At 35.3% G+C, this 9,838-nt stretch overlaps 1 protein-coding gene across 1 annotated transcript; it reads right to left on the bottom strand.

Moving 5' to 3' along the window:
• Nucleotides 1–288: 288 nt before the first annotated feature.
• Nucleotides 289–9,664, bottom strand: LOC139133653 (syntenin-1-like). The gene is made up of 8 exons (XM_070700404.1): nt 9,531–9,664; nt 7,340–7,411; nt 6,391–6,639; nt 5,995–6,153; nt 5,347–5,522; nt 4,371–4,542; nt 2,878–2,969; nt 289–2,527 (listed from the first exon to the last, which is right to left on the bottom strand). Exons 2-8 carry the CDS (start codon nt 7,388–7,390, stop codon nt 2,473–2,475), a joined length of 954 nt encoding a protein of 317 aa, XP_070556505.1. The 5' UTR covers nt 7,391–7,411; nt 9,531–9,664; the 3' UTR covers nt 289–2,472.
• Nucleotides 9,665–9,838: the final 174 nt, after the last annotated feature.

The raw sequence follows: 9,838 nt of genomic DNA, 5'->3' as shown, positions 1-9,838 counted from the left end.
GCGAGTAAATTTTACTTTCAGTATTACAAATGCTTTTGCAATCATTTTGAAGGCAAGTCACAAAATAACATTCAAAGTCTGACACTGGTGGCGCAAGACAGAATGAGCCCATCACACTGGCAAACACAAAAGGGGCATGAAATTAACTGGATCATAGAAAGTAGATGCTAGACTGTATGATTAGATCAAAGAATTTCTAAATGAATACACAAAATATTCACCTGATATTAACACACACCTTGCAAATGCATAAAGCTAGACTGTAACAGAATTAAAGTTTTGAAACAATTATATTTTAAAGACTTAGTTATATATACATATTTTATTCACATAACCATCATGAGATACAGTTTGAAATCATGAATTTTGGCACTCTGAAGTACATCAGCAAAGAAGGAATTTTTTTCTACAAAAATTTCCTCAGAACCATACATATCACATGGTAAAACACGAGAAAATACATAAATTTCTATCCAAACATGTGATCAGCATCTTTCTGCAGCAGTAAGTGATTGAAACACATGACCAATGTTAACTTTCAGATAATCTAAAACTGAAATAATCCCATTGCTTTCACATTTGCAATATTAAAGCCTGCTTTATCAATATTCTGATTAATATTTGAGAGTTCAAAGATAAAAATTATCAAAGTTAAAGAAATTCACTATCTAAAATGGATAACTTTTCACACTTGGTCACCGTGAGTCAAAATAACCTCACAAGAGACATAACAGGCCAACATGACATGTACAAAACAGATTCTCTGCAAAAAACGAAAGAATTCAAGTTAAAGTATTGGTAAATTCTTCAAAACAAATTCAATAAAATGGTCGATATTCAATGAGCCATTACATGGTCAAACGATCTGTGTCATGACACTTCATTATTGAAAAGGAGTATAACATTTTCTGAAATCAGCTTCCACTTGGATAACATTATGAACGGCTGTGCTGGAATACTGATACACAACTGTAATTTGAAACTGTTCTTTGTGATTTATAAATAATAAAGATGTATTTTACCAACTTGGATCAGCTCTTCAGTCTTGTAATTTTAAACTAACAGAACCATGGGGACGACTGAAGATTAGTTGACACACTTTTGGTTAGCAAACTACAAGAGATTTTCTGAGGGGCTCTCAGTAAAAATGATGGTATGAGTGGACTCCCTATGTTAATAACAATTCACACAAAATTTCTTTGTGGACACTAATCTTCAGTCTTGCCAAACCATCATATGGCATAAAAGTTTTGTTATCAATAGTTAGTGTGGACTTGTTTGCAGGGAACTGGGGTGAACTCGTTACAATCTTACCTAAAAAAAATGATGGCAGGAAACATAAGCAAACACTAAAATCAGTACATGAATGTTACATCAAGACATTTTTACGGCAAATACTGAGTCTATTCTTCGCAACTTGCAATTTTAAGCCAAGGCATTAGGACAGGACTCACGACAAATTTTCATCACGTAACATCTATAACATAATTTTCCCATATATATGGACATCCTTGTTATGAAGTTCATATTACTATCTGTTATAACGCTCTGTGAAGCCTCTCTACTGGAAATTGGGTGATAACAACAAATTCCCCCACCACCCCCGACCAACCCCTCCTTAACCCTTGTACGTGTTGAAACTTGTGAAATTAACAGTAGATATTTAGTATTAAATTTTAACCACTCCCCTTAAAACAGGTTTTATATTAAAAAAAAACTGGAGATATTCATCAATTCTAAAGGTGAACCATGACTATGACATACCATAAAAACACTATCAATTCGACCAGAAAAAATAATAATGATTTCAAATACTGGTAGTTGAATTACTAGAAAAGTAACAAAGCCAAAATAATTTTAGTGGTTGAATTATTAGGGATTTCAACTTTTTTAGTTCATAAGTGATATGCCTACCATCTTGGATGATTGAAACATATAAAGATGATTTTCCTGAAGTCCTGACTTGTACATTCTGTGCTGTACATTATATTGTTCTGTGTATTTTATTGAAAATAAAATGTTCAAAGTAGCATGTCATGAGTTTGTTTGTCAAATTATTAGAGATTGAGAAAGTCTCAATTTCCATCAGTGTCATGGTCAAAATGATAAGGTTAAAATAAAATTACATTTTGAGAAAAAAATTGGGTGCTCGAATTAATAGAGTAGTCGAATTGATAGGGGTTTTATTTTTTGTAAATCCTACCACAGAGCTAGCAAGGACACACAGAGTTTGAGTATATAAACCCTAATTAAGTTTTACAGAGAACCAACAGCTATAGTATCACTAATACTGGATACAAAAGGCATCAATATTTGTAAATGTTCATCAAGCAAAAACAAATCCTACTTTCTTTGTTGTTTTTGCTAGTGTAATAACTGTTTTGCTACACTTTAGAAAACAGATTTTACTACGCTTTGTGTGACGTTGTTTTGATCGCAGTCTAGGGAACCATTCAAATACTGGCTGGGTCTTTACACATCAGGAATGGAATGGTCCATGTTCTTCTTGACGAGAGAATCTCCAATACTAAAATGAAAAATATGAAATGTGTTTTAAATCTTAGTATGCAAAACAAGACTCAATGGGATACCAGTATTCATCAACTTTTCGAACACAATCCTGGAAGACACATCCATGCCAACAGCTTTTCTGAAATGCTAAATTCCCACAGTGAAGTGAACAGTGGCTGGGATACAGCAGATGTGGTTACTAACACAGGCAATACCTCTTTCAGCATTCACCCTACCAGGACTGTGGTGGTTTCATCACCAGTGTTTACCAAGGGGTGGTCAGACCACAAAACAGGAAACGGAAGTCATGGGGTCAAGGACGAGGTTTACTCATATGGTGACAACAAGAATTATGGCAACACATACCTCTTCATCATGTGATTGTAGATAAACTTTGGAATAATGGTGAGTGTGATTGTCCTTCCAGCCACTGAGATGATCTCGGAAATCTCGGAATCCTACGGTGGAAAAGGACAAAGACAAGATTCCTTAAAATGATTTCATAAGCCGGTCAAGAATGTGAAATTATTACCTTGATTTGAAAGACTATGGAATGGTCATTACATGTGCACTTAGTATCCCCACGCTTTGCTATTCTTGCCTTGGGGGCATTAAGCAATGTTCCCTTTCAATCATAAAACGTATCAATCAGACAGCAAATATTTTATTCACACAAACTTTTACGGTTTCCATGATTTTCAAAAATGCACTGAGAATAAGCTGTCAATATGCCATAAGGTAGTATGTACGTTGAAAGTGAAAGACTTAAACTTTTGCTCAAACTTTCCTTAGGAATCTTTCAACAATTCTCTTTCAAAATCAGGAATAAAAATTGGTCAACGTGCAAATTTTGGTTCTAGACAAACAAATAACCCAAGATTTACCGATATTTAATATTCAAAATAGCCAGCATCCCTGTGTTAACTCTATGGAGAAAAATAAAATTTTCAAATTTCGAAAAACTAATCCAGTGAAAAGTTTTCTTTCTCCTTGAGCATAAAATGAACCCTGAAAAGTTGTATATCAGAAAAGAATTGTAAAAATTTGAGTCAAAATATCTGTCTGTGAGGAGCATTAATACAGATACAACAAATAAAGATTTTACTCAATTTTGACAGTATATATAATTTAATGTAAACACGGAAACTGCTATTTTAAACATACTAGCAGCAAAGAAAACAATATCAACATTGGATGAAATATTGTGGCTGGGATTATTTACCCACTGTTGTAAATTATTAAACATGACAACCCCTGCAGCTTTGGATACATTACAAGTTTTGGCAATATGAGATAAAACGCTACCGAATTCAAACAGTTTTTGTCTACTTTAATTTTAAACTCTAAAGTATGGTACATATGCCAAACAATGAAAACTATTGGATTGATCAGTATTCAAAGCATTGTGCCTGCTGCTTTTTCAAGATTTCTGGAATATCTGAGACGAGTTACAAATTTCTTGAAATTTCCTTGATTCATCCCTACACCATAACTTTAATAATTTACTGGCATCAAAAGAGAACACCATTGAGTCATTGGTGCATCACATTGGCTATGAGGGAACAAAGTTCAATAGTGTGTATGTTTCTGTAAAGATTTACAAACATTTGAAATTCGAAATGGCCCCTACCCGAGCGTTAACGCGATAGAGAAAAATACATTTTTGATTTTCAAAAAACTAAGATGGTGAAAACTTTTCTTACTCCAAGAGCTTTAAGATGTCTGTCTCTGAAGCACATTTTACCACAACCCTTTAAATACTATTTTTTGGCCAAAACCCACTGTTATCAATGGTGGGTCTAGAGCCTGTGTACAGGGAATTAGGCTGAACAAAGTTAAACCATAGGAGAGACACATACCTTCAATCCAATAACATTTTGGCCATTGACTTCAACCATAATGTGGTCAATGAGCAGTCCATTCCTTGCTGCCGACGTATCTTTAGCAATCTTGGTGATTTCTCCATTTTTATAGACAAAGCCAACATAGCCAGCACTGTCCTTCTGCAGTGTGATTGAACGTTCAAATGGCCTGAAGAAAATTAAAAAAACATGTACCTCATCAATCTCTTGATTTTCTTACTCTCATAAAATGAGCAAAAGCTGTAGTTTATTCACTGGAAACTTACAGATCTGGCTCATCCTTCACTGATAGAAATATTGTCAATATTTACCACTCTTTCACCTTCAGAGTTTAAAATGAAACTATATTGACTATTTATTTGATATTCAGAAACAATACATTGTTTAAACATTTTAAAGTCTTTGAGTCAGAACCGTTTACTCACAGAGTTGAGGGCTGATTACATGGAACAGTCTTTTCAACCACTTGCTATGTTTTGGCTGACTCATAGTCAGGCACTGTCCATTCACAACTCTGTGATCTGATCATATCTCAATCCTTATCAGGAACTAAACATTAAACTGATCTTGTGATCAGTCTGACATGATCAATACCAACAGCAATCTCAGTTACGTAGTAATACATTCATGGATTACACGACACAGGAATGAATGTACATGACTGGTTCTACACTGCTTTTAGACATTACATGTACGCGTGAAGTAAGCTGTGTATTGAAATTATTTCCGTACAATTACTGTACATACACACTCTGTAAAGTTCTGTACAGTGAATTCATCACAGTCACATTGCTGCACGTCAGAGAATTATTACAACCGGATACAACACAGATAGAGTCCTATTACCAGTGTCTGTGGCAGGATATTTAGCCCCCCTCACTCACAGTTTGGTACAGCCTAACCCTATTCTTGGCTATGGCAGAGTAGGACCTCATCACACAGAAATGAGGGGGTGGAAGAGTTGATGACCTACCTGTCTCTGACAGCAAAGACAATCCTCTCTGGATTGCATTTCTTCAAGTATTTCATGGTTTTATCTGTGTCCCATCCGGCAACATTCTCTCCATTGATCTGCAAGATCTGATCACCAAACCTCAGTCCGGCCAGGGCTGCTGGGGTGTTCTTGTGTACAAACTGAACAAAGACACCCTGGGGAGAGAAAAAATAATAACAAATCAATTTGTAGATAGGGGAAGACTGCACTGCTAAGTTTAATGAGGAAAATACCGCAGCATTGCATAAAAATTTAACAAAATATCACAATTCTTCAGGTTTTTGTCATCATTTTTGGCCATCACAGAAAGTAATTTGGCGCAAAATATTACAGAAAGCCATTCCCTGAATTAAACAAATTAACAATGCAGCCCAGAGTATGAGATAGAGACAAATATTCCAACCTTTAAAATTCTTCAGACAACTGTGATGTTGAAAAATTTAAAAACTTTTTTTCACTGTCCTGTTTTACTACAATTTGAAAGCAATTTGTTTCAAAACATATTAGTGTCATCAATTTGAGATACACACATTTCAAAAGAACCTGATATTGACACTTGTCTTTCATAAGATTTTCTCAATAACCAGATTAGTTAATTGATTAATTAATTAATGAACAATTTCTTACCTTGCTGACTGCCCTCACTCTCAGTCCAATTCTGCCGTCTCCATCTTTGCATGTTACGATTTCACGAACACCCTGTTTGACTTCAGCCCGTCTCATACCCAAGTTATCATTGCCACTCACTGGTGCAACCATTCCAGATGTCTGCCTCACAGCAACAGGCTATTTTGAAAAACACCAAAGCAACTTTGTAAATGTTGAGAATTATGCTACAGTGACTGCTGCCATAAGTGTTCATGCAAACACAATCCATAGTATGCTTAGATCTGCATGAGTCGAGTTCAAGCAAAAATATCACAAAATGAAATAGTATACTGAACTTAAACACAAGTAAGATATATGTACAAAAACAAAAATTTATGATAAACCATAATTGTTTTTATCTCTAAACACACACACCTGTGGATTACGGGCAACTACTGGCATGGTTTGTGCCACAAATTCTGGTGTCAGATTCAGTCCCATGTACTCTTCCAATGATGGATACAATGATGATTGAGGTGCTGCTGCTGCTGGTGGCTGTGTTGGATATCCTGGTCCACCAGGCTGTGTTGGATAGCCTGGCCCACCAGGCTGTGCTGGATAGCCTGGTGCTGGCTGACTTGCTGCAATAGCCGCTTGAGCTGCATGGTGATGTTGGACCTGGGCCTGAAAGAAGACATGAACATATATAAATATTGGAGAGACAACAGGGTCTACAGTCAAGTGTTGTAGATTGATTACGGATTTATCATAGTTCAATCTTGAGTGAAGTTATACTGTATTTTGAATACCTCAAAAAGAAATAATGTTAATGAACTTGATTTCATTACAATAAAGAGATATTTCAATTCATAATACAGGGAACGGCAGCAAATACGGTATGAATTTCTAACACATCTAAGGCTGTCAGGATCCCAAATATGGGAAAAAAATTTGCACTGACAATTTATGTCACTGCATGATGTACAAAGTTTCCCTGGGCAAAATATGTGTATTACCCTGTGTACTTCTATTTCAAGGTCAATGATATCTTGAGTGCTTTCAAAGCAATACAAGTAAAACATTTCCATAAGACAGTCAGCCATTCAAACTTTCCTACCTGTACCATCTATACTCGGAACACACATTCTTCTAATTTACATAATAATAACACACAAGGAAGTGAAATCCACCTTTATAACATGATGTGTTGAAAGTTGTGAATGGCTTGATTCTCTTTTCATGTATCTTTGATGCCCGGTCAACATGTACGTACACTGTCTCTATCAGAATGGACACACTGTACCTATCACACCAGTATCTCCCTGATATATCTGACCAACCTGTTTTTAGAATGAAATACAAATTAATCTTGCATATGACATACCTTTTGCATTTGGTCCACTTTCATGTCCTCTAAAGATGGATACAGAGACATTTTGACTTCCTGGTTCTCAAACTGTAAATATCAACAACAGGGAAAGAATTGTCATTATTAACAATGTTCCTCAAATGTTTGGCTACACAGTACACAATCATAAGACTGAATTTATCTTAAAATATGTGTAATTCTTCATTAAGTTCCAGATAAAATACTGTCTGCAGGTTTGATTTGATTTGGTATGTCATCTATTCAATGCTCATCAACAGTCTGAATTTACTTTTAAACTATCAAAAACAATTCAAGTCAGTGTTCTCCCCAGAGCAATTTGAATATAGTGTCTACTACTCTTTAATTTTGGTAAAACAATAGAAATTCATTGACAGAACAATTAATTATATCATTATGCAAACTGATTGCTATGCTTTAAGAAACTCCTTGGGAGAATGGTGCATATTATCAGTACAGTAGCTGCTTTGAACTTGAGTTCTCACATTTTGTGAAATGTCATGGGTTCAAATGAGAACTTTTACAAATTCAACTACACTGTATACGAGAGGATAATAGACACTGAACTCCTAGTACTACATATCTAATTTAGAACAATAAAGCTTGCATATAAAGGCTCTTGGTCACATGATACAAAACAATAATAATAACAATTTAATTAACAATGTAACAAAGCACATATACTATTTGTAATAAACAATGTAATTGATGATGGACCATGTAATTTCATAAGACAAGTACAATACTTCAAATTGGGCCGTAACAATTTTTAATTCTTTTTGTTTGCCTTTTTTGAAAAACAGGATTGTTACTCTAAAAAAAAAATTCTGAGACAATTTACACGTTGTAAGCAATTGACTCTTTGCCAATAGAATTAAACAGGTAATTCTTAAAAAAACTGAATTGGGAATATCCGGGACAGTTAAGTGTTTAATAATTAGCTCAGTTTTATGTGGTGGTACTTAATCATTTCATGTCAATATTAATGTTCAACATCACACAGACATGATTCTACACACAAAACGATATTTATACTTCAATAATACGCCTCACTGTGTTGGGTCTGCAATGGATCTAGGCAGCTAAATAGTGAACGATTCCATCCATCGTTAAATAGTAGTGATGGAAGTACATAAATGGAAGATCCTGTCATTGAAATTGAGGCTAAAGCTCACTTCAATGGATACAGGGTACCTTTCAAATGTTTAAGGACTGAACATGCAGAGGAAAACAAAATAAGCAAATGCTAAGTTTGGAATAGAATTAAATTTGCTGGTAATAAGCATTTGGTGTCATTAGCATCGAATTGTCCTATCAAGATACTTTGACAGTAAGCTGCAGTCATTATTTAAAGGAAGTTTCCTGTATTGTATTGCACACATCGCGCTACCTCATTTCGATACGACATTCGAACACATACTGGGCGTACCGACAAACACTTTCGCTCAAGAGTCTGACAAAGACTTTTTTGGAAACAATCAAAAAATTATTTAATTCATACAGGTAACTATCAGTTGTTGAGGACGCCGAGCACAAGAATGACTCAGTGTCACTGGGTATCACGTGCGTCATTTGCCACGATCGGTGGTAAATCAGCGAGAATATTCCGAGTAGTCACGAGTTGTAAGGGCACAACATGGTCATGTACTAAAATTTACACGGTATGACTACAGCTAAATGAGGGTTCATAAAAATACTGAAAATGTGAAAGTTATTACTTATTATGTACACTGAAATTATACATCCTGCTTCCAAATTCTTTCTGTTTTTCTTCGCTTTCAACATGAATTTCCACTTACATACATACTGAATTCGGAAAAGAACGTACAGTAAGTGATACGTTTCTGGTGACTATGACTGCGGCTTGACTTGAAGGGTTTCATCAAAATTGTTCCTCCCGCGGCGGGTGCACCAAAAGTTGTTCCAGATTTTGTGATTGTTGGATCTACAAAGGCTCAATCACATCATCAACATGAACTTGCTATTGATCAAAGGTGCCATAACTAGGTGCCAAGGCTAGGCCATACAGCTACATAATAATATCAGCTGATTGTTTAGGTTTCAAAACGTTGGTCAATAACATGGAGATTTGGACAACGGTTTTACAGAAAGAACGCTGTCGCATATCAACGTTGGATATTACTATGGGAAAAAATGGGTACAGGTGATGTTCACAGCAAATACTTACCCTGAGAATATTCCAACAAAAGGTGTGGTACCGTTTGGAAAATGTACGTTCTTGTGTCCGAAATGACAACTGTCTTTCTCCGAAAGAGGTTTCAGATAAAAGAGCCTCGATATGACGTCATGGGGTCACGAGATAATGATGTCATCAGTGTGCTAAAAATAGAATATCAACAACATAAAATAATGACAAGAGTGAAAATTTATGTCAGTTGCATAGTCTCACTCTTCTTTTGTAAAAAAATGCATTCTTTTCACGAAAAACGTGTTTCTAGCTTTATATCTTAACAACACCATAGTATAATATCTCGC

The sequence above is a fragment of the Ptychodera flava genome, chromosome 5 (assembly GCF_041260155.1).
Source record: "Ptychodera flava strain L36383 chromosome 5, AS_Pfla_20210202, whole genome shotgun sequence".
Lineage (NCBI taxonomy): Eukaryota > Metazoa > Hemichordata > Enteropneusta > Ptychoderidae > Ptychodera > Ptychodera flava.
Note: the sequence above shows the minus strand (reverse complement) of the source record. Positions and strands in the feature narration are given on the sequence as shown.